This window comes from Loxodonta africana, chromosome 4 (genome assembly GCF_030014295.1).
Source record: "Loxodonta africana isolate mLoxAfr1 chromosome 4, mLoxAfr1.hap2, whole genome shotgun sequence".
Taxonomy (NCBI): domain Eukaryota; kingdom Metazoa; phylum Chordata; class Mammalia; order Proboscidea; family Elephantidae; genus Loxodonta; species Loxodonta africana.
The window spans coordinates 153821104-153845800 of record NC_087345.1 but is presented as its reverse complement, the minus strand read 5'-3'; the positions used below and the strand labels follow the sequence as shown (position 1 = coordinate 153845800).

Below are 24697 nucleotides of genomic sequence, written 5' to 3'. Positions count from 1 at the left end.
TCAAATCCACCAGGCACTCCATGGAAACTCTATGGGGCAGTTCCCTTCTGTCCTATAGGGTCACTATGAGTTGGAATCAACTCGATGGCACTGGGTTTGGTTTTGGGTTTTAATCTTTACAGGATTAGATGGCCAGGTCTTGTCTCCCACAGAGCCAATGGGTGAGTTCAAACCACCAACCTTTCAGTTAGCAGCCAAGCACTTAACTGGTGCACCACCGGGACTCCTTTCGAGACATGTAGCAACTCATTTTTACTTGCTGGAGGTATAAATACACTTGGATTTTCTGGGTGGTGCAAACGGTTAACATGCTTGGCTGCTCACTGAAAGGGTGGACAATCAAGTCCAACAAGAGGCACCTCAGAAGAAAGGCCTAGTGATATACTTCCCAAAAAATCATCCATTGAAAACACTGTGGGCCACAGTTCTGCTGGTGAAACACATGGGGTTGCCGTGAGTTGGAATCGATTTGATGGCAACTATTGTTTTCTTCTTTTTTTTTTTTTTAATAAATACACCTAGGGATTAATGAGGAGCAGTCCTACTTCTAGAAAGTAAACAGAGCAGAAATGAAATAATAAAGTGAGTTTTTTGGTCTGTATGTTTTGTTCTGAGCCTGATGATCACTGTCCATGAATCAAATCCTCTTATAGGAGAACACCTTGTTGGTGTTTGCAAAGTGTACAATGCCATTTAGACTGCCAAGAGTCCTTAAAGAAGTGATCGGTAACTTAACCAGCAGCTTGAAATAACTTTGCTCTCACTCATAGTCAGGTCTTCATGGTGTGTTAGAAAGAGCCCAGGATCCGAAATCATAAGACTCTAGGTCCTGACATCAATCACTTATTTAACCTCTGCAGTCGCTTAACCTCTCTTGACTGGAGTTGCTTTGTCTGTAAAAGGGGGTGGCAGGGCCAGATGACTGCTGTGATTCTGTATTAATGGCCCCTCCAGATGAGGCAGGAAGTTACTCATAGGGAGGTCATTAAGGGGCTTGGTGACTCACCCTCAGGGCCAGGAAGAAGACAAGGCTCCCTGAAGTCCTGGTCAAGAATTGGAGCCCCTAGACCGAGCTTCCTCTCCAGGCTTTGAGGCCACATCGACCTGAGAGACTCCACCGCCCCTCATGCTATCCCAGCACTCTGTAAATGCTTGCTGGGGATGACGTCTGATGGAGCCAAGGTCCCTTTCACTGTCTGCTACCTTCACCCACTCTGAAAGAGCAGAGAGCATTAGCCCTTTTTTGTCCCAACCACAGGATGTAGGAATCCACACTGACCCACTAATAGGAACCGGAGAGCAGGTCCTGCTCATTAAGCATTTACAGCGTGCCCTGTTGCACTCAGGGCTCAGACGGGATATTTATTAGCCACTCTTGTGTGTTCCCTGTGGGATGAACGTGTTCCCATCTCTTGTTTTATACATTAGGACATGGAGGCCCAGAAAGGGGAAGAGAAGGGCCTGTGATCACAGTGGGAATCACTTAAGTCTAGGCTAGAAATAAAGAATCCACATCTAGCACCAGCCATGGTTCCAACCATGGTGACAGACCCTGGCTCAGTAAAGCCACTTCCTGACGGCTTCTCTAAATTTTCAATTTTCAGTGCAAACTATTAAGGTTTTTCTCAGTCATGATTATTGCGGCTGTTAGTCTTGATTGAAAGCCACTGACTACACCTTATGTAGACAACTAGAGGAAGCCAGGTCTCCAAGAGAAGGAGTTCATACTCTTCATAGTTTATAGTAGAAAAGGAGAGAAAAACAATTTTACAGGACGAAAAGATTTGATTTTATACTTCCTCCTTGCAGCTACATTGTTGCTCATTTGTAAACTTCATTCCAACTTTTAAAGTTAACTACCCATTAGTGAGTAAGAGCTGTTCCCACTAATTGGAGGACTCCCGTGGAAAGGAAACACAGTTAGAGGTTAGAGTAATGGACCAGGTGCCCTTGACTTCTGTTTCTGGTTTGTTGGCTAACTTGCTATGTGGCCCTAGGCAGTTTTCTTTAATTTCTCTGGGCCTCATTTTCCACCAGAGAAAGAAAATTTCCCACTAACTCTTATTGGGGGTTGCCAAAAGATCAACGAAAAAACCTTTGCAGGGCTTGTTAAAGATGCCCAGATGAACTACGTTAGAAAGATCTGGATTTAATAGGTATTAATTAATAAATCCTTTGATTATTGAGGAGCCGTGGTAGCGCAGTGATTAAAAGCTTGGCTACCAGCCTTCAGGTCAGCAGTTCAAATCCACCAGCCACTCCTTGGAAACCCTATGGGGCAATTCTACTCTGTCCTGTAGGGTTGCTGTGAGTCAGAATTGACTCAACAGCAATGGGTTTACACTTTTTTTGGTTTTTGATTATTGATAAAATCGCCTGTTTTAGCTTTTAATTAGCTCTTTGGCCATAATTGGCCAAAGAAGCTATGCAAAATCCTGATGGATCAGCCCATTCCTGATGACGATCAGGTGTGTGTTTGCTGTGTCCTACATTGGTGTCTGCATCTGGTAGCAGGGTCCTGGTGGCTGCACTGATGGCCAGACTGGGCCACGAAGGTGGCTGCCCTGGAGTGGTACAGACAACAGAGCAACCAGCTCAGTTGGAGCCTGGCTTAGGAAGCTCCCTGTGTGAAAGGGGGATTCAGGGTCTACTGTCTTTGTTTACTGGCCTGTTTTTATGCTGTGAACCAGCCCCAGCTGCAGAGGTGGGGTGTTTAGCAGGCACTCAAACTGTGGGGCACCAGGGCATAGTGGACAGAAACAACACAGACCACCTTGAAGAGCACATGCTGCTACACACAAGCACCTGCCTCCCTGGCTGCAAATGGCCTTCTTTTGTTGACTGGGGCCACTGCTCCCACACGTCTCCTTGTCACCCCTGCCTTCATACTCCTGCTCCCCAATTTGCCCGGCCTCCTCTGTCTTCCCTAAATGTGGAGGAAGGAACAAGGCCAGCATTCCCAGATGAGAACCTTCTCTTAGGTTCCTGGGACCCTGTAATGTCCTGATGCAACAACCCTATCCTGAAAAACTGCCCATTCATTCCATTCACTTGCACCCTCCCTTCTGGGTATTTTATTTGCAAAAAAAAAAAGATCCCAGCTTAGAATAGACATCACAGGAAACCCACTTCTTTACACGGTGTAACAAAAATGTCTACAGTCAGTCATCCTAGGGAGAGATGCCGGGGAGCTAGGACTTCAGGGTTCAGCGCCAAAGACAGAAGTCATCTGCAGAACCTTCTCACTGGCAGCTACAGTGGCAGTGGCCGTGGAGAGGCCCATAGCAGAGCCCAGATGGTTTTGTTTGGACTCGTTGGCAGATGCAGGGCTCTCCACGCCGAACAGCATCAGGGAGCACTTAAAGGAAAGGCTTGGTTTGTGTTTGATTTTGCAAGGAGCTGGCGGGAGGAGGTTGCTAGGGGACCAACCACTCTCAGCATTCTACTCCAGGGGGTTTTCATCAGGCAGGAAGGGGCTTCAAATGAAGGGCACCCGTGAGGTTTTCTCAGGCATGGTCACAGCAGGCTTTGCTTTTTTTCCTCCTGGCTGAGAGGAGAAAGCTCTTGGAGGGCTTGGGAGGCCAACCTCCCTGGGGGTAGACACCTTACCCCAGGTGCTGCTGAGCCCAGGATGGAGCCCACCAGCACCAGCAGCTCTTGCGAGGACAGAACCAGTTAGATAATTTGTGGGAACCAGTGCAGAATGAAAATGCAGGGCCCCTTGTTCAAACGTTATTAGGAATTTCAAGATGGCGACACCAGAGCATTAAATCAAGCATGGGGAGCTTCTGAGCATGGAGCCCTGTGCACCTGCACAGATCACATACCGGTGAAGCTGGCCTTGTCCCCAGGTGGTTACAGGAGAGAGGCTCCCCACAGAGTCTAGCATCATCCACCCCTTTCTTTGGAGGAAAGGGAAAAGAGAGAGAATAATTCTGTACACTTACTTAAAGATTCCCACCACGCAAATATCAAATTCTTTTTTTAAACCCCAAGGTGAGGAGTTGAGTTAAGAAACTTAAGAAAAGAATTATTTTGGTGGTTCTGGAGTTATTCTCTTTATTTGCCAGAATTTGGGGGAATAATTGGGAAATAATAGTAAGCTTTAATGTTCAGAGTGCTTACTTTGTACCCACACTGCGCTAAGGATCTGTTACTGCTAAGATAGTTTACTTGCCTTGTGGATGTTACCTACCTGAGAGGGGCCATTATTGCAGTTTTGCAGATGGGAAAGCTGAGATGTGAGGCAATGCTGTAACTTGTCTAAGGGCAAACATCTTAGAAGTTGGGGAGACTGGATTCAAACAATACATTCAGACTCCAAAGCCTGTGTGCCTGACCGCTTTGTTCTGTTCACTACCTCTGGATCGTGGCACCAATGTCATGGAGTCTTGTTAATTCTGGTGCTTTTTTGTGACTGTAGGTAAGTTCAAGTGGCATATCTGTAAATATCTTACCACCGAGGTCAGAGAGAACTTTGGGTGTTTCCACTGTGGCATATAGAGTAGCAGAGCATCAAAGAGCAGCATCAGACCCAGACCTGCGTATTTGGATAGTTCAGGCTCCGAGGCATCATTTGATCTGCGACAAGACACAAAGCTGTGTAAGGCAGTGTAGGGCTTTGGGTCCTTTGCTTACCTTGAACCGTCTCTCCACCCCCTTGGAATGGAGGAAGAAAAGTACCGTGTTCTTGAGCTTTAGAGTGAAATGAACTCCAAGCTGCAGAGAAAAAAGGTAGCTTTATAATAAAACACACTAGATCTCTTCCTCCCTGTTACTTACATAAACAAAATAATTTTAAAATTCTGCAGAGCAGGATCTGAAAGATAAAAGAATGCAGCCATTCTAGACGCAATTCATTTTTCCAGCCCAGCTTTACCTGGGGTGAGGTCCTTTGGTCAGGAGTGAACTAGGAAGTGTCCTGGACTGGGAAGGCGGGGTGGATCTGAGGCAGGGAAATTGCCATCTAATCTTTAAGGTGGAGAAAACGTGAGCAGATCAGAGAAAACCAGGAGCTCCAGGTGCCAGGATTCTGGGTCTGAGATGAGATCCCAAAATGTATATGCCTCAACTGAGTGAGCAGAGAGAGGGAGGACCCCAGGGAGGAAACAGCCACTCCCACGGGGAATGCCAAGAACAGGAGTCCTGTTCTACCCTCTTTTCAGTAACATAAACTCAAATTCTGAGTATATGGAAGGTGATGCAGCATCCACCAAATATAAATAAAAGTGTGTTTGTATATAACTGCAACGTCTTTTGACATTTCCCAGAGGGTTAAATAACTTTCTCTTTCATCCCATGAAAGAAGCCCTATTTCTAGAGCAATTAAAGCAGCCCTAATGACTTCCAAACATTACCATCAGTCCTAGTTAGCTTGTTCATTAAGCCGCCGAGGGAGGAAGGACCTGAGAGAGCCAGTGGGCAGCGGTAGGAGCTCTGTTCACGGTCCGCTTTCCAAAACAGCGTCCATCCTGCTCCTCACCCTCCCCGCCCAAGCCAAGGCAGCCTCTGGCTGCAGCTGTCCATCCAGCCACACAGTTCTTGATTTGGTTTGTGCTGCAGAAAGAAGAATGGGTTTGACAGGCTCACATTGTTATCTGGAGTTGCCTACCCAGAAATAAGGTCACAGCAGCCTCCGCCCTGCGAGCTGCTCAGAAGGCCAGGGCGAGTCCGAGGCGCTTACACATTAGTGGGCAGGAAGTGGAGTCCCGATGGGAGGCTGGGAATTTGAACGCCTTCCCATTTCAGCACTCGGGAGGAGGAAGCTTGGTTCAGCACTACACGCAGATGGCTACTGCTGCCTCCTGAGAGCGCCTCTGCTCTCGCTCCCTCTCCTCTGCGCCCACTGCCCGCCCTCCTCTCTGCTCACTTCTGCTCCCTCTCCTTGGAGGGAAAAGTCTGCAACGCTAAGAACTGTCTTGGAAAATTAAACAAAGGCGAGCCAGAGGGGACCGACTTGAAAAGAACTTGTTTTGTTCCCGTTAAGAGACCTGCAGGAAAATCCACACCCACGTTGCCCAGTTTTGAAGTGGCAAGTGTGTTTGTGTGTGTGCACACACGCTTCAAGCAAGAGGCAGAGACGCAAACAACCGTATGGTCTGTGCTTTGATAAGGAAACTTCTGGCCTTAAAAGTTAACCAGCAAAGGGAGGAATACAGCCGTGAACCACCCCGCTTCTCAACTTAAACTGCATTGTTTTCTGTCCAGATATTCCAATGGAGACAGTTGGAAAACCTGTATTTCAGAGAAAAGAAGTTTTCAGTGGAAGTTCATGACCCACGCAGGTAAGCTGGAAAAGTCTCCTTTTCTTATCCGAGTGCATGGAACTTACAGGACTCTAGCCTGGCGTGTCATGTACATTAATATTTTTTGTGCTGTCATTGTTCCTTTTCTGTTTGAGGGCGGGGGGAGGGGAAGGTGGTTGATTATGGAGAATGGAGTGCAAATCAGACAGTAAAGCTTTGTTTTGTATTGTGTATGCTGATAAATACAGAGGGTTCAAGAGTGTGTGTGAGAGACAGAGATTAGCAATTCCTTGACCTTCTCATCTGGCTGCTTATGTTCCAGGCTTGTGTGTGGAGTTGTGTTACCGTGCTGCCTGATAGAGTTTCTGAGAGTGCTTCAGGTGGGACTGGCAACACCAAAGAGAGCTGCAAATGAAGCAGTTGTGCAAAATGCGTTTATTCCACCAGCTGTAATTTTAGGGTGTTTAGAGTTTGTGGGCGGATGTGAAAGAAATACAATTATTTTTCTTTCCCCCCACCCCAACATTATATCCCAGAGAGCATTAGTGTAGAAATCTATGCTCTCTAAGCCAGATGCCAAACAATAGGGTCCCCATGTGGAATGCAGCAAGCACTGCGTAAAAGGGGCTCTGGGCAGCTCAGACCACTGCTTTCCCTCTCTTTGTCTGCTGGCGGGCCTAGAATTAGATGCTAACATAGACAGCAGCAAAAGTCCCTACAAACGGGCCCGACACCTGGACTTTAGATAGGATCGTACATGGATTTACAGGAAAGTAGCCCTGGGAAGCCAGTAGAAAGACTAGACTCTGTAAAGAGTAAGAGTGGATTTTAGAGAGTGTTGACACCCAGCGCTGGCCTTGGAAGGGAACCTAGCACAAGCTCCACCCTACACATGGCTTCTGAGTATCTCAGAACAAGCTGCTGTTCCTCCCAGGGAGTTGTCAACCCAAGAGCGAGATGTAGCCCTCCAGCAAGTGGGTGCAGGCCCGTGCAGTATAATCTCTGTCCCTGCAGCCAGAGATAACCCAGCAGACTGACAGGATGCTCACACCATGTAATCTGTGTGAAATAACCACTCCGTTTGTGGGGTTAGAGCTTATCTTGTGCCACACAGCTGACTGGAGGACCAGCAACCAGAAAACGTTTAGAGACTTGGTGTCTCTGACATCAGGCAAAGGCAATCTTATTAAAGCAGAAGAACATCTTTAGCATTTTTTGGCATCCTGTGAAGAGTGGCCGAGTCCAAAGACCTCTGCCTCCACAGAGCAAGAACTCATTTGTGTAGGCCAGTGGGGGAGCGGCACATGGCAAAAATAATATCCCAACCAAAAAGAAACTCAGAGTTATTTTCCCAGGTGAGCTGTTTGGGACCAGATTCTGAGGAGTATGTGTGAGAGGAGGGAAAACTTACAAGTGAAAAGAGCAAAAGGAATTTCATCACAATGAGTCAGATGCAGAAAGGGGATGTTTGACAGAGAAAAGTCAAAAACTGGATCATCTGAAGGGGTGCACATAAGGATAGACGGAATCTCCATATCTGGGCTCCGTTGAGAATCCTCCTAACTCAGAGACACCTTGGACAAATTCTTAGAGAGCCTGTGAGCATGCACTCACGTGTGTGTGTGAGAGAGAGAGAGGAGGTGTGTGTGTGTGTGTGTGTTTTCTCCGGGTCTGGTACCCTATCAGTGATGTAATACTAAGTTCCCTTTTCTTTCCCAAGACCCAGGGATATAGGAGAGGGTACAAACCTCACATAACCAGTTGCCATCAAGTCAGCCCCGACTCATGCATGCAGAGTAGAACTGTGCTACATAGGGTTTTCAGTGGCTGATTTTTCAGAAGCAGATTGCCAGGTCCTTCTTCCTAGGCACTCCAGTGGACTCTGACTTCCAGACTTTTGGTTAGCAGTCAAGCATGTTAACCATTGTACAATCCAGGGACTTCAAACCTGGGCTTTTTAGCTTTAAAACAAAATGATCCACATCATATTTGTTGAGTAGCTTCTGCGTTCAGGACACTGTGTTAGGTGCAGCGGGGTATAGAAAGATGAGGTAACCTGCTCTCTGTTAGAGATAGCTGGTAAGTGGTAGAGCCAGGATTGGAACTCAGGAAGTCTGGCTCTGAAGTGCATGCTCTTTACCTCTACCCTATACGCAAGGCAGTGTGTACAAAGTACCAAATGGCACAGACCATGAATGCTGAAAGATAAGGTCACCAGAGGCCAGGCTTGTCAGGGGAGGCTGAGGCGAGGTCTAAGCTGAACGTCAAAGGGTGACTAGGATTTAAAGAAATGAGGCAGACCCTCCAGGTGGGCAAAGATGTTGGTCAGGTAAATACAGCTGATGCTCTTCAAGTGAAATAAAGAGATGAGCATGTGTCTGGAGTAGAGAAAAGAGGGAATGCAAGGATCTCAGAGGCCACCAGAGCAGAGGAAATGATCATTCCCCCTCCTAGACAGACTGGTCCTAAGTCCCCCTTGTTACTAGAAACAGGTAGGTTAGCATGACGAGAGGCAGGGAGAAAGGCCCAGGGAAGGTGACTTACCTGATGTCAAAGGTGAAACCCAAGGTGACTACAGCTTTAAAGACACCTTTTCCAAATGTACATTGAGGCAAGGAAAGTGCATTTGCTTAAGGCTGACTACTTAATTAAAAGTCCCTGGGTGGTACAAATGGTTCAGTGCTCAGCTACTAACCAAAAGGTTGGCGGTTCAAATCCACCCAGAGGCAACAATGCACCGAGCACTCTTCTTTTCACTGCCTCGTGTTGCTTTTGAAATTAGATGTGTCATCCTATTGCTTGGTGCCTTGTTTCTTTGGAGCAGGGAAGATTAATCTAATTGATGGTATGTTGGGATGGTGTTCAGGGGTCAGCTCCTCTCTGTAAAAGAGGAAGGGAGCCAGAACCAAGTAATAGGATGGGTAGTGCCAGATATAATTGTTTAATTAAGGTGTAATTAGTGGGAAATTGTGATTACAGGGGAATCAGTCACTGCAAAGAGTGTTTTCTGAGCTGATTGGTCGCATGTTTGATCACAGCCCTTCCTGTCCTTTCCATGAGGAGCACAGAAGATGCTGTGGAATTGTTCTAAATGTCCTAACTTGATGCCTACCTTTGTATCTGGGCTCTTGGTTGTTGTTGGCTGCTGTCGAGTTGGCACCCAGCTCATGGCAACCCCATGCACAACAGAACGAGACGTTTTGATCCATAGGGTTTTCTTTGGACATTTTTCAGAAATAGATCACCAGACCTTTCTTCCTAGTTCATCTTAGTTTGGAAGCTCCAGTGAAGCCTGTCAGCATCATAGCAACACACAAGCTTCCACTGATAGATAGGTGGTGGCTGCGCTTGAGGTGCATTGGTTGGGGATTGAACCTGGGTCTCCCACATGGAAGGCAAGAATTCTACCACTGAACCACCAAGCCCTCCTTTAGAGTTGGCAGATATTCAGTTCCTAAGGCTAATGCAAAATAGAAAGGTTGGTGGGGTCAGAAGGGCCTAAGGGAAAGATGAGTGGATTCAGGAGAAAAATTCTCAGAGTATCTGATTTAGATGCTCCTGGGGAACCCCCAGACCTGACAAGCCTCTCAACTCATCCACACTTACCTTGCCTGAAAAATGTCAACACCTAACCTCTTAAAACTGTTTCCCTTTACCAAAATAAACTTCAAGTTACTCTTCCTTTTGAATTGAATGTTTGTAGGGGGTAAGGGGAGGCTTACTCCCAGGAGCAACAATTGCTATTGAAGCCTAACTGGGTGTTCAGATCACAGATTCATTTTAAATCTATAGAGATGCAGGACAGGGAGATTCCTCCCCATTTCTCTCTGGCCTCCTTGTAGTTATTTTCTTTCAAACGTGTGCTCTTTCATGAGCTTTTTTTTTTCCCTTAACTTTTATTTTAACCAAAGCAGGGGAAAACCTGCCTAGAGTCAGTGTCATGAACTAACCACCAGATTTGAAGCCCCCCTTAAAAAACCAACCCCGCTGCTGCTGCTGTAGAGTCAATTTCAACTCACAGTGACCCTGTCCGACAGCGTAGAACAGCCCCGCAGGGCTTCCAAGGAGCCTCTGGTGGACTCGAGCTCCTGACCTTTTGGGTAGCAGCTGAATGCTTAGCCATTGCCCACCAGGGCTCCCCTCCTTAAAAGTGAGTATGAGAAAGACACACTTTTTTTTTTTTAAGCCGTAGCCCCCAAAGTAAGATAATAGAAATCGCTTTAAATTTTCTTCAAGCGAAAATTTGTACTGAACAAAATGCCAATATTCACAAGCCTGATTGCCTCAAGTTTCTTCCAAATTAGGTATCTCAGTCTTGAGAACACCTGAATGTTTTTCATCTCATGTATAGTCCACATACCCCAGGGCCCCCCACACTCCCCATTACCTTGTCCTACGTGCTCGTGCACACGCACGCTCATATTTCACTTTCTAAATAATCCACTTATTCTATAAAATATACTTAACAGAGAACATGATCATATAACTCTTTTTTTCTCCCCGGACTCCATTAATCTGGTGAAGTACATTAGGACCTGTGTTCTCCATTTTTAGTCTGTTGCTGCTTTTTTTAATGCCATGTTGAAATAAACATAAAGGCAGAGGTCGAAATGGGTGGGGATTGGTGGCTGGGCTCATTTCTTTCTGCCCTGCCCTCTGAATGTATTTGAAATCAATAGCCACATCTTTCAAGGGACATTGAGTCAGAGTAATGTTAAGAAGTCATGGTTCCCTTAGGTGTTGTGGCCTGTGGCAGTTAGACAAGAATTTACTCATCCTTCCCCCTAAGCAGCATTGCCTGGTTAATGAAGGACACTGTCTTTTTCTGTCTCTAAAGTTTGTGTTGGCTTAATGCCCAGGAGCTGAAGATCAGTCAGGACCATCCAGTGACCGGGAATGACCCATTTTATTCCAGACAAGGCAGGGGCTGCATCAATTCTGAACCCTGAAAAAAAAAAAAATGAGGAGTTAGTAAATAACTCCAGTTTCCCTGAGCACACGTGTGAGTGAGTGAGTGAGTGTGTGTGTGTGTGTGTGTGTGTGTGATCCTATATCTTTGTGATCTGGTCTTTTACCTTCACACCAGTGGGTCCTCAATAAAAGCTGTTGGCTGATAAATGGACTTTCTTGGCAGATATGGTTGAACCTTCTGATTCTTGCCTCCCCAGGGCTTCGGTGACAAGGAGGACATTTGGACACAGCGGCATTGCAGTGCACACGTGGTATGCGTGCCCAGCATTAATCAAGTCTATTTGGGCTATGGCCATTAGCCAACACCAGTTCTATCTGGACAGAAAGCAGAGTAAGGTAAGTCCTTCCCTGGGATTGGGAGGGACACCATGGTGACCAGGCCTTTCACCAAGGTGTTAGCATGCCTAAGGGCATACTAGGGTCCTTGTATGAATCTGACAGTTCAGGGATGCTGAGCTGGACAGATGGGGGACGCATTGTGTCCCTTGCCTTGAGATACACACAGGTGCCTACTTGCCTTTTGGGGCTGTAGGTGGGAGGAATGAGATTCGTTCTTCAGGAGGGCAAGTACCAGGAATCCTGCTCAAGGGGGTCAGACCCAACCCCAACCAGAGCTGCCCAGGCCATTGACTCTAGGGCCCGTGAGGAATTCTGACCATGCTTTTGACCCTCAAGAAGGTCTCCTAGGAGCAAGCATTCAGGTGCTTTTTGGAGTTTAAACAGTAGCAGAGTGTTTTCTTTTTAGGACAAAAAAAAAAAAGTTTTCAGCTAATAGACACCACCTAACTGTTTAGGGTAATTGCTCTGTAGCCTCCAGGATTTTCCAACTGCCAACTCCATTTTTTAAAAATGCAAAACTGGAAAAGTGGAAAAAAAAAAGTTTAACAGCCCAGTTTCTCTAAGGTAGACCTAGAGCCTCAGGCCTTGGTAAACAGTCATCCTCCTTGGAAGATTTTACCCACCCCCAATCCAGACACATATGGCTACGTTTTCTGGTGGGTGGGAGAATGACATCTCCTTGGTTCACACACAGCTTATATCAACACTCAGCCCCCTCTTCCTCCTGTCTTGTCTCCCAGTCTCCCCTTTCCTTCCTCCCGCAAGCCACTCCTATTCATTATCCCTCAAGTAAAAAGCCCTATCAAGATGGGCCCTGCACCTTTCTCAGGATCCTGCTGACTTCGAGGGTGGTGGAAATATAGAGTGAGACAAACCTTGGCAGCTGGGCTAGTTGGTACCACCACCCATGTGAGATCCTTCTCCTATTATATGAGCTCTCTGGAGGAGGACCCAGGCTTACTGGGCCCAAGATTCACTGGATGGGTGCGCTTTTGGGGCTTTCTCTTCTGCTGTATTTTCCTTTTGGGTGAAGTTATCCTTTCCTGGGCATTGAAAAGAGTTGGAGGAGAAAGTAGGGGTGAAGTGAGAGGTAAGAGAAAGATAGAAAACAGGGGAAGAAGAAATGAAACAATGACTCAGGTTATAATAGAGTTTTAAATCAGGGCTTTTCTCATGTGGAAGGCACTGTCTTTGTAACACATTCTTTCCCCTACTAAATCTTCTTCCTGACCCTTTTTTGATCATTATCTGGAGTGAATAAGTACAGAGTGGAATATTTTTGTTGTTAGAAGAGAGGGCATTCTGCAGCTCTCCTGGTGATGACGGGCATTGGCACAGGAATTTGAAGCCCAATTAGATTAAAGGAAACAGGGCCAAAGTGTTTTGACTCATGCTTTATATAGTAAACATTGGGTGGGTGTCAACATTTTTCTCTCCAGTGGTAGGAGTTGGAGGTCAAAACCTTAGAACATTGATTTTATCCTCTGTATTTTTACTGAAGGAGCTCTAGTGGCGCAGTGGTTGAGTGCGTGGCTGCTAACCAAAAGGTCGGCGGTTCGAATCCACCAACCCGCTCTGCAGGAAAAAAATGTGACAGTCTGCTTCTGTAAATATTTATAGCCTTGGAAACCCTATGGGCCAGTTCTTCTCTGTTCCGTAGGGTCGCTATGAGTCAGAATCATCTCGGTGGCAACAGGTTTTTTTGGGTTTATTGTTCAGTGATGGGTGGTGAGGGGCAGATAGGTTGGCAATCTTCCTGAACCCTAGTGCCAGTTCTTCTGGCGGGCAGACCTCACACAAACTGGATACCACAACTTTGAAAGGGGGAAAGGAAAAGAGTATTTGACTCTAAGGGTAGTACAACATTAGCTGTTCGAGCTCTTCCTCCCTATGCTGGTTTTATGCACAGAGCCACTCTTGGGTAACTTAGGAGGCCTGTTCTTAGGGCTCTTTAGCCCCATTCTCTAAAATGGTCTTACTCTGTGTTTGGAAAAGCCTTTATTCAACAGGCTTACAGGTCAAGCCACTGACGCAACAAGTTAACCTCAAAAATTTTCAAAGATCACTTATTAACAAAAAATGTCTTTTAAGAGGCTAAACCAAATGCCCACAGCAATAGGAAAGTTCTGCTGCCCTCTCAGTAATCCCTGGGAGACAGAAGGAAATCCACACACTCCCACGAGGAGGAAAGCTTTTCCCCAGGACGTCTGGAGTGCTCACAAAGACTCCAGAGCCCTTGCATGTCTCAAAGGAACCAATTCCTCGACCTACAGTAACAGGTGAGGAACAAGCTCCCCTCTTTGGAAGCTGGAAGACTCTGCTTTCCAGCTCTGTGAGCTGGGCAAGTCTTTTATTGTTTGTGCTTTGTTCTCCCCAATCAGAGAACAAGAAAGGACTTTCCTGACCTACATTATTGATTAGTAATGACACAATGTTTATGAAATTGCTTGAGGAAATAGGTGCTATCTTTTATTATTATCCTTATTAATCTCACACACTGTTCCCTGGCCAACACTTTCATAAAGGTTATATTCTCTGCAAAAGGTCCCCAAATTAAGTCAGAGGTGATAAAAAATTTTTCCCTTAGGAATTGCATTAGAACATTTTTTGTTTCTGGAATGTTGGTCTTTACATAAGCACCAGAATGGCCTCAGGGTGAGTGATGGCTGACAGGCTTGGGGGGAAAAGCTTTAAACTATTTCTGAACAGCCATTGTTGGCTGGCATACTGGTCATTGCTTCACACTCTACTGAATGGTGCCTTGCCAACCATTCCTTTCTCTGAAGCGCTTCAGCAAAGCCCAGGCCTCCCAAGTGGTGTTTATCAACCCCAGAGAGACAAGTGTGGTCTAGTGGTTTGAGTCAGCAAGGGGGGTAGCCAAGAAGTTTCATGTTCCTTCCCTGGCACTCGGTTATTTTCTTCTTTCATGGTCATCATGCAAATCATTTAAGAAAACCAGTCTCTCTCTGTCTCTATCCCTCTCTCTGGCTCTCTGGCCCTCACATCATCAGCTCCCCCCACATTGCCATCAAGGGACCATTCCATCACCAAGGACCTAGTGTACTGGTTGGTTTCCTGTTGCTCATTCAGAATGAGAGGCTATGCAGGCACCAGTGATAATTGGTGACTTATATATGCTGTCCCAAAAGATCCGAACTGTTGTCAGCTAGGTCCCAGCAACCTTTGTAGCCCAGAGCCAAGGAATGTTTTGTGGACTTTGGAGGAAAATACTTGAAAGCTCAAATTGTTTAGAGTAAACAGACACTTATCCTCTGAAGTCAAGGTGGGGACTTCTTAAATTGGCTCCCAGTCCACAACTCTTTCCTTCTTCTTAACTTTTCTCTTTCTGTCTCTGCCTCCCTACCGCCTCACTGTCTCTCACTCTTTTTCCTAATCCAGTCTGATATTTTTCATTCCAATGGAAGAAGACAAACCTCATTCATGGAATAGCAATAATAAAACTGAGTTACATTTATAGGGCAAGGCCCTCATAGCAAGACTTGCAGATGCCTTCTGGGTAGGCCCAGAGAGTTGACTTTACAAGGTGAGAATCTCCCATCAATAGTCATTTCTACTTAGCTCTGTTTCTTCAACTGAGTCTGTTAGGTCATCCTGATATTTCCATTCCAGAGAGAGTCAGATAGTGTCCTAAAGCTTCTAAGAATCTAATCTCTTTTGGAAAGCAGATCTGTTGCTCCCCTTTCCGTATGTACGTTTTCTGGCATCTGAGATTAATGTGTGGAAGGAGTGGAGGTGGAGTGGGGGCAGGTCTTTTGTGTGTTTAATGAGATCTCTACAGTATCAACTGTTAATCTAACTTCATTTAGCAAATTACTACAAGGCCCCAATTTATATCTAATCCCTATCCCAATCCCAGTGGCCTTTACATATGTTATCTCCATCCATCCTTATCATAGCTCTGTGAAGTGGGTTTTCAGATTTCCATTTCACAAACAGGAATCTGAGTATCAGAGAGGGTAAGGATCTTGCCCAAGGTCAAACAATAATTAATTGGAAAGAACCAAGATTCTAATCAAGGTCTGACTTCAAAGCCTGGGTCCTTCACCACTCTGCTGTATATTGGTCAGTGTCTCCATGAGTTGTTATTACATAACTCTAGATGGGGGCTCCTTTTCATTAAAGCATTGGCCTTGGTAAAAGAATAGTGCTGAAAGAAAGGAAGTAATGGATTGTGCTTGCTATGCTTGCGTGGAGAGTAAAGCTCAACCAGATGGGTGCCATTGATACGCTGTGTCAAAATGAAATAAAAGGTCCTTCCTGCTTTCTGCTGCAAGCCAGAATGCTGAGAGGGCCTGGAAACCGAGATTATTTCATGAACAAGGAAGTCCTTTCTTGAAGTTGGCCAGGTTCTGAATGCAAGGAAAAAAGTTGAGGTCAGAAAGGAGACATAAGTAGAGGGAAGACCAATGGGCTGGAGAGGGTGAAGAGGAAGCCAGTTCATACCAAGGTGAACAAAACAAGCAAAAACACTCAGCATTCCTTCTGTCCCTCTGACTTTTCATCGTGTTAACGTGAGGAAAGTGCACAGCGGTCGGAAGTCGTTGTCATTCACCAACAGCAACAACAATGTCTAGGCCAGAGAAAGGGCAGAGGCACAGGTGTTGAGACAGCAGCCTTTGCTGGACGGCTGAGGGCACCAGGGCTGGCACTGGGCCACAGAGGAAGACTGTAAATAAAGGAGAGCGGAGGCAGTAGAATACGTACCCTCCATGGCCTTCATAATCTACCTCTGTGCCTGTTTTCTCCTGTACATGGGAAAGATCTTGTCTCACACAGGCCAGACGTGGTGGTGGTGTTGTTAGGTGCCTTCGAGTCGATTCCAACTCGTAGCAACTCCATGTCACAAAGTAAAACTGCCCTGTAGGGTTTTCTGGGCTGGAAGGAGCCCTGGTGGTGCAGGCCTTTCCCCTGTAGAGACCCTGGGTGGGTTCTAACTGCCAGACTTTCAGTTGCACCACAGGGCTCCTTGAACAACACGTGAAGTATCTGGAAACCTAAATTGTAACCGTGGACTAATTCTATCCATGTGCATGCTATGGCCAGTGGCCACAGAAAGACAGATTAGCAGATGCGTGGCTGATACTAACATTTGTAATTATTTTCATGAAGTTCATGTTATAGGGAAAGGCTTTTGCCTTAAGTACAAAAATTGATTTCCTGGGGCAGGGGAAGTAAATGTCAAACACACCTGTCGGAATGCAAAGAATTTTTCACTGAAGGCAATCACTAAAGCAGATAGTTCTACTAAAGACAATTACTCTTGAGAATGTAATTGTAAATACAGAATCCTTTTCAAATTATTCTGACCTGCTGTGACTATTAGTCCAAATCGGGCCAATTAATAGGTGGAATAAACAGAAAGGAGTTTTAACCTTTATGAAGATTTTGGGCCAGACAGATACCACAACAGAAGCAAAGCACTTACCTCTGGGACCTGAGTATCCAAATTAGCAGTTGTTCCAGAGGCTTCTATACATGTATACACTATGATTCCATGACTAGAGCGCGCCACCTCTCAGTCCTCTACATTTTCAGTGGCCACATGGCCAACAATTTAAGATGTTTAAATCTCTTCAAAGTTTATTGAACTTCGTAAGTGCATTTCAGACATCCGTTATGTCATTCACAGAGCTGAAAATTATTTTTCCTCCTTGTTTAAGCACAAAATAGTGATAATCACTACTGTTTATTGAGAGCTGTGTACCAGGCAGAAAGGAGAAGAGAGAAAAGGAGGGGCCAGGGAGGGGAGGGGAGGGAAGCCTTACATAGTCCTTACCTCCATCGTTACTGTCAACTACAAGCTCAGGAAACTACCACCTACCACCCAAAGTCTTCTCAGGGTTAAAGGAGATAAACCCATTGAACACATTACCGTTGATTCTGACTTATAGCGACCCCACAGGTGGTAGATGGTGGGTTTCCTGAGCTTGTAGTTGAAAATAACAAGGCTCAGTGAGATTAACTAACTTTCCCCAAGTCAGGAGTCAGCCCTGGTCTGTCTTGATTCTAGAGCCCATGTTCTTCAGCACTATACAGTACCTGCTACCATCAAGTGGATTCGGACTCACAGCAACCCTACAGGACAGAGTAGAACTGCCCCATAGGGTTTCCAAGGAGCACCTGGTGGATTCGAAATGGCAACCTTTTGGTTAGCAGCCATAGCTCTTAACCACTACACCACCAGGGTTTCTACTATACAGTGGAAGTAGGCTTAGAAAATTCATCACGTGGGTCAACTAATGAGCCACACGTGCTCTTACAAAGAGTTTTGGTGATTGGTGACTGGGCCAAGTGACACAAAACTGCTGCAACTTGAGGAGGTAAGTCAGTTTGCTAAATCTCAGCAGGACAAACAGGCAAAGGATTACTGTTGTCTGTCACACATGAATGTTCTCTTGGCTCTCAGCTCCTCTGTAACTCGGTTGCCTTTCCGATTCCAGTCCAAGATCCATGCTGCGAGAAGTCTGAGTGAGATTGCTATTGACCTGACTGAGACTGGCACGCTGAAGACCTCCAAGCTGGCCAACATGGGGAGCAAAGGAAAGATTATCAGCGGCAGCAGCGGGAGTCTCCTGTCGTCAGGTAAGCACGGGTATGGTTCAGGAGCAGCCATTGGAGAACATTAAAGAAGTTCCCGATGAAGCGTGCCTTTGCCCCAGAGCAGGTGAGGCAGGTGGAAACAGTAGCAGCTGAGGAGGCAGCTGTGAGGCTCAGCCAGAAGCTGGCTCTGGTTCTGAGACTAGGGTTTTGAGCCAAATGTGAATCTGAGAAAACTGTCAAAAGTATCAAAGGGTGGGGATAGGGGGTGGGGAAGAATCAGCACAACCACACAGTGTGGAAAGGACTATGGTAAGACAAAAATCTCCTCAGCCACTCTCAAGAGCTTCTGTGAATGCTGTTGGCTGACCATCAGGAATGCCATCTCCAAGTACTGAAAATGGGGCTCATTCCTGTGTCATTAAAGGCGAATTATGCTAGTGAAGGGCTGAAGGGCAGGGGCATGGTGCTAAGAGACACTTCATTCTGTTCCCAGGAGAATTTCTCAAGACTTTAAACAGCATAGGATAATCTTGATCATCTAGGAAATGAGAGACTTGCTGTCACAGAGTGTGGGATCACTGTTAAGTGAGTTGTAAAACCCAGAGTCAAAGGCTCTGGTTCTGCTGTCTGCGTCTGCCAGCCTGGGGCATGTCATTTTATTATTACGTGGGAGGTGGGAACGTGGCGGGGGGACAGAAAAGCTGCAAGGTTTTAGATCTGGCTGACTTCAAGAACAGTGATGCCATTTACTGAAATGGCAGGAAGAAGAGCGAGTTTGAGGAGGGCAAGGAGAGGAGGGAGACAATAATTGTTTGAAATGTTAGAAAAGTATAACTAATTGAAGGTTACTCCACAGGCCACGTGGTATATGCCTGGTTGTTCTTGGGAACCATGTAGCCTTGCTTCTGAACTATAAGAACAAAGCAAAAAGTCTTTTAAAAAAAAAAAACACACAGTTGTGGAGTCTGTGCTGACTCATGGCAACCGCATGTCTGAGTAGAACTGTGCTCTACAGGGCTTTTAGTGGCTGATTTTTTATAAGTAGATCACCAGGCCTTTCTTCCAAGGTGCCTCTGGGGGACTCAAACCTCCAACTTTTCTATTAGCAGCGAGCACATTAACCATTTGCCCAGGGATGCCAAGAAGTCTTTATCCTACTTAATGTTCCAGAATAATTTTTATAACTATATATAGTGACTAAGAAGAAAAAAAAGGGGGGGAGGGGTGGGGACAATAGACAGGAAAGAAAAGAAGCAAAAAACTGTTAAGTTAGCTTCTGGGCTGGGGTGGTCCAGCCGTAGCCAGGAAAAGATGTAAAATTAAAGGACTAGGGAAAATGATTATTCCCCTCCTGGACTGAGAGGTTGGTTCACCGTGAAATCCATGGAGCTTAAACTCAGAGCCCCTCACTTGCACAGGCTTTTCCAAGGCCCTGGGAGGAGCCCTAGCAATGTTCACATGGTCATGTATTTTTGTAAAATTTGTAAACGTGATACACTACATGTTTTTATTTTCTTAAATTGTTGTTAGCTGCTGTCTAGTTGGCCCCCAACTCATGGCGACCCCATGCACAACGGACGGAAACACTGCCTGGTCACAGATTAGACTGTTGTAATCCATAGCGTTTTCATTGGCTCATTTTTAAAAGTAGCTCACTAGGCTTTTTTTTAGTCCATCTTAGCCTAGAAGCTCCACTGAAACCTGTTCAGCATCATAGCAACATGCAAGCCCCCACTGACCTACGGGTGGTAGCTACGCATGAGGTGCATTGGCTGAGAATTGAACCCCAGTCCCCTGCCTGGAAGGCAAGAATTCTACCACTGAACAACCACTGTCCCTAGAGCCACCAAAATTATACAAGCTTCAGGCCCCACAAAACCTAGTCTACCTCTGCCAGGCTGGAAGCTTCTTTCGGTTCACCAGAAACCCTTCCTTGCCTGGAGTTCTTCACAATTTTTTATCAATAAAATGGGCCAAATGATAATTATTTCTGAGGATTACACATACATCGTAAAGAGGGGAAGGAGCCCTGGTGGCACAATGATCAAGTGCTTGGCTACTAACTAAAAGATTGGTGGTTTGAATCCACCCAGTGGCTCCACGAGAGAAAAGACCCGTTGTTCTGCTCCCATAAAGACTACCCACCACCACCCACTGCAGTCGAGTTGAGTCCGACTCATAGCAACCCTGTTGGACAGAGTAGAACCACCCCATAGAGTTTTCAAGGAGTACCTGGTGGATTCGAACTGCCGACCTTTTTGTTAGCAGCCATAGCTTTTAAGCACTACAGCCTGCCAAAACTCTATGGGGTTGTTCTACTCTGTCATGTGGGGTTGCTATGAGTCAAAATTGACTCCAAAGCACCTAACAAAGTGAAGATGGTAGATAATTCAGTCTTTTCATATGCAGGAGAATTCCACCCAAAGCCAAAGACTTCTGCGTGGAATTACAGCCACTCCCAGTCCCCTGCTGAATGGAGAGGGCAAGGCCAAAAGCCAACACCTGTGTTTGTTTTTTTAGAGACAAAATACAGTAGTTTCTCCTAAACCCCTTTAAAAACTCAGAGTTTCAGATTGGAGCCTGGGTTTATCAGCCCACCTTCCTCCTTATCTAGCCAAGGAATCTAGCCCACTGATTTTGTTCAGCCTCCAGTGAGTGGGTAAATCCCTGCTGTGATTTCACATTCTTTGGGAAATCTGGGTGCTTTCTGAACTTGGTTATACCCAGAAGCAGAATGGAGTCTTCAAGCTCATGGATCTCAAACTTGAATGTGCATGAGAACCACCTGGAGAGCTTGTTAAAACACAGATTCTTGGACCCCACTCCAGAGTTTCTGACTCAGTAAATCTGGAATAAGCCTGAGAGTTTGCATTTCTAACAAGTTCCCAAGTGATGACACTGCTGCTGATGCAGGGACAACACTCTGAGGACCTCCGTTACAGCCACTGGGCTAGGGTTAGAAAGGAGAATTTTCAAAAGGTAACTAGTTTCTCGAAAGACTTTTAAGGAACATTTATCAGGCACCGCTGTATTTATTTATTTTAGCATGAGGCAGTAGGGAAAAGAGAAAATAATATACAAAACTGGTTTCGAACAAGAGAGAAAAACCTGAGGTGGATGTGTTACTAAGGATCACAGAGCCCTGGTATTCCCTCTTTGGAGCCTGTGTCCTAGTCCATTTACCTGAGCCCTTCATATCCGGCAACATCCAGGGGTACCAGGGCAATAATCCAACAGCAGTTATACATGAGTCCTTGGGTGGTGCAAACAGTTAACATGCTAGGCTGCTAACCAAAAAGTTTGAGGTTTGAGTCCACTCAGAAGTGCCTTAGAAGAAAGCCTGGCAATCCGCTTCTGAAAAATAAGCCATTGAAAACCTTTTGGAGCACAGTTCTACTTTGACACACATGGAGTCACCATGAGTCAGAACTGACTTGATGGCAACTGGTACTGATAGCTATATGTGAGGCTCTGAACATGACCCCCAAACTTCCTGAGATGGAAACTGAAATCCATGAACCATCAGAAATGGGGTCCCTCCGTTTTTAAGGATGGAAAGCGATTAATCTTTATTACTAACATGTGGTTGTCAATATTTTCAGTCTTGTGGGCTAGAAGATAAATCAAAAGAAAACCTTGCTGCTGAATCCCCCCCATTCCTCATACAGACATCTTTATCCCAAGGTATTAAAGTGATTTTCAGATGTTTAATAATTTAGTGGCAGGAGCCCAGGCTAAGATGTTTAGAAGTTGACAAAGGTAGCTACGGCCACCTGCCCTTCTCCACGTACAGAGTAGCTCCAGTTGTCAACTCTGACTCCCTGAGCCCTTTCCCTGCCCAAATTCTGATACACACACAGCTAAGCAAGATGAAACACGGGCAAGAAGGCCAAGAGGTGTGAGTCATGCCCCCATGACTAGCTTCTTCCCAGCCCCTGCAAGTTGGAACCTGAAAAATGTCCTTTCATACAAAGGTGAAGGCTTCTTGGGGATGTACCCACCATGACTTGAGAAAGGCAACTGGGCAGTGGAGGGAGAGACTGCAAACAGGGAACTTCCATCAAACAATAGAGAGAGTCTCTACCAATCACAGATCTTGTCACTCGCACTGAGGCTGCTGATTGCTGCCCCCACGCTGTCCACACACACACATACAGACACACACACACACACGCCATATTTTCTTGCACCAGGAGAAGGAAGCCTTCACAGGAGGAAAGCCCTTGGCAGTCCCACCTGGAAGGGAGCGGTTTCGTTCACATCACCTACAACAGGGAAATCTAATCCTTGGCTGGGAATCTAGGCAACTGGCTAGTCCTCTGCCCTTTCTTTTGTCCTTTTCAGTGTGCTTTTGCCTAGTTGCTTGTTGAGTACCCTTACAGTAATGTGCTCCCACGAACAGGGCAAGCCTACACTCTCGATTTTCCCGACAGCCTGATTCTGCACATTCTTTTTATTATACTTGTCAGACTGTGTGTTCTAACTTTTCGTTCAGGAAATATGATACTTACAACTTCAAATCCAATTTAGTAAATTATTTTTCTCTTTTCTCTACTGCCTTATGTTAAAATAAATAAATAAAGCGGTGCCTATAAATGCTCCTTAAAAGCCTTTTGAGAGACTAGTCACCTTCTGAAGATCCTTTCTAATCCTAGCCTAGTGCCCAGCACTCTATAGGTGCTCAATACACAGTTATAAAAATTGAGTTTTGAAGAATACTAGTAAGATTCCTGTATATTTATGCATTTTTAAAATCTTCCATGTTATCAGAGTGTATGATATATTGGGCCTTGCTAAAATATAAAAAAAAAGTTGCTGTCAAGTCAATTCTGGCTAGCGGCCCCATGTGTGTCAGAGTAGAACTGTGCTCCATGGGGTTTTCAGTGGCTGATTTTTCAGAAGTAGATCACCAGGCCTTTCTCCCGAGGTTCCTCTGGATGGGCTCAAACCTCCAAGCATACGGTTAGCAACGCGGTGCATTAATTGTCTGCACTACCCAAGGGTACCTGGGCCTTGCTAAGAACCTTCAAATGAGCTGCCACTAGCGTTTCCCCTCAAAATGTACTGTATCCCTTTTGTAATATTGTTATTGGTTCTTTAAAGGTTAAGCTTGTCAAAGCAGGCTGCTACTGCAAGGAACATCCATCCTTGTTATCTTTCATTCATCTTTCCATCTTTGTCCGTATATCCAAACTAGGGTGTGTCTGAGCCATGTGGGAGCACTATAATATTTATGTGGTATAAACATTTTTTCTAGCTCCCAAACTGCTAGTATTGTACACAGCATTTAAAAAGTTATAGTCACTCTCTTCAGAGAGTTTGCATACTGTTTATTGATACGAAACAGAAAGAAATATTCTCTAGCTATTTAGTAGCTTTGAAGGTGATTTTCCTATTTAAAGAAGGGGACACAATTACCTCTAAGAGCCCTGGTGGCACAGTGGTTAAGAGCTTGGCTATGAACCAAAAGGTCAGCAGTTCAAATCCACCAGCTGCTCCTTGGAAACCCTATGGTGGCAGTTCTACCCTGTCCTATAGGGTCACTGGGGCCCTGGTGGCACAGTGGTTAAGCGTTTGGCTGCCAACCAGAAGGTCGGCAGTTCACATCCATCAGCTGCCCCCTGAAAGCCCTATGGGGCCGTTCTACTCTGTCCTGTAGGTTTGCTATGTTTCAGAATTGACTCGATGGCAACAGGTTTGGTTTGGTTAATTACCTCTAAAATTACTGAAGTCCAGTATGTGGAATCTGCAGCCACATAAGCTAAAGAAACAAAGAAATGGCATTGATATGTGTTAAAGAAGCCAAAAGTCCGCACTGACTAGTGCCCTGAGCCATGGGCTAGCATTTCGGGAAGAAAAAATCAACATAGTTGAAATGATTTTTTGAGGCCTGGGGCCAGGGCAGCCTGAATTCTGCTAAAACTTATTTGTTAATTCTGTGTTACTGCTCCCTAGAGCTCTCCCGTTAGATCCTAGTAGAAACCCTTATAGGTGGTGAACCATCTGAGCCAGAGCTATGTTGGAATAAAAGGAATTGAACCCTTACCTCCTGATACAGCGCTGAGTGGGATTCAGATCCTAGGAAGGTTCTGGAACTCACGTTCTAAATCGTTTGTGAAGGAGTCCCCACGGCTAGGCTTTGAAGGGATGTAAGGATCCACATGCCCAGAACACAACCACTGAGAGTCAGCCGGGCCTCCCCGGGGTCCTCTGGAAGAAGGGATGTTGAGACCTCTCAGGGTGCAGCTGCCTCCAGCCAGGCCAGCTGAGTCCCACCCCCTGCCCTGTGCAACCCCAACCCTAACCCATCTCGGCCTCTGTCATAGCTCTGCACCCACTGGGTGCTCAGTAAATCTGCAAATTGACCACTGGAAGGGGGAGTAAATGGGGTCATTTTATTCACTTTTCCTTGTGAGAGCCTAGATGTTTCTTCCAAAGATTTGTTGTTGTTAGGTGTCGTCTCAGTCTCGACTCATAGCAACCCCATAGGACAGAGTAGAACTGCCCCCATAGGGTTTCCAAGGAGCGGCTGGTGGATTTGAGCTGCTGAGCCCTTAACCAGTACGCCACCAGGGCTCTGC

The 24697-nt window shown here is 45.8% G+C and overlaps 1 protein-coding gene across 4 annotated transcripts in view; it reads left to right on the top strand.

Moving 5' to 3' along the window:
• FRMD4A (FERM domain containing 4A) overlaps window positions 1–24697 on the top strand; it is a 350000-nt gene that overhangs the window by 281936 nt on the left and 43367 nt on the right. For all 4 annotated transcript variants that reach the window (XM_023548905.2, XM_010590718.3, XM_010590719.3 and 1 more), the window contains exons 12-14: window positions 6208–6284; window positions 11414–11552; window positions 18017–18158. In XM_023548905.2, coding sequence (XP_023404673.1) covers window positions 6208–6284; window positions 11414–11552; window positions 18017–18158 — 358 coding nt within the window. The remainder of the gene's footprint in view (window positions 1–6207; window positions 6285–11413; window positions 11553–18016; window positions 18159–24697) is intronic.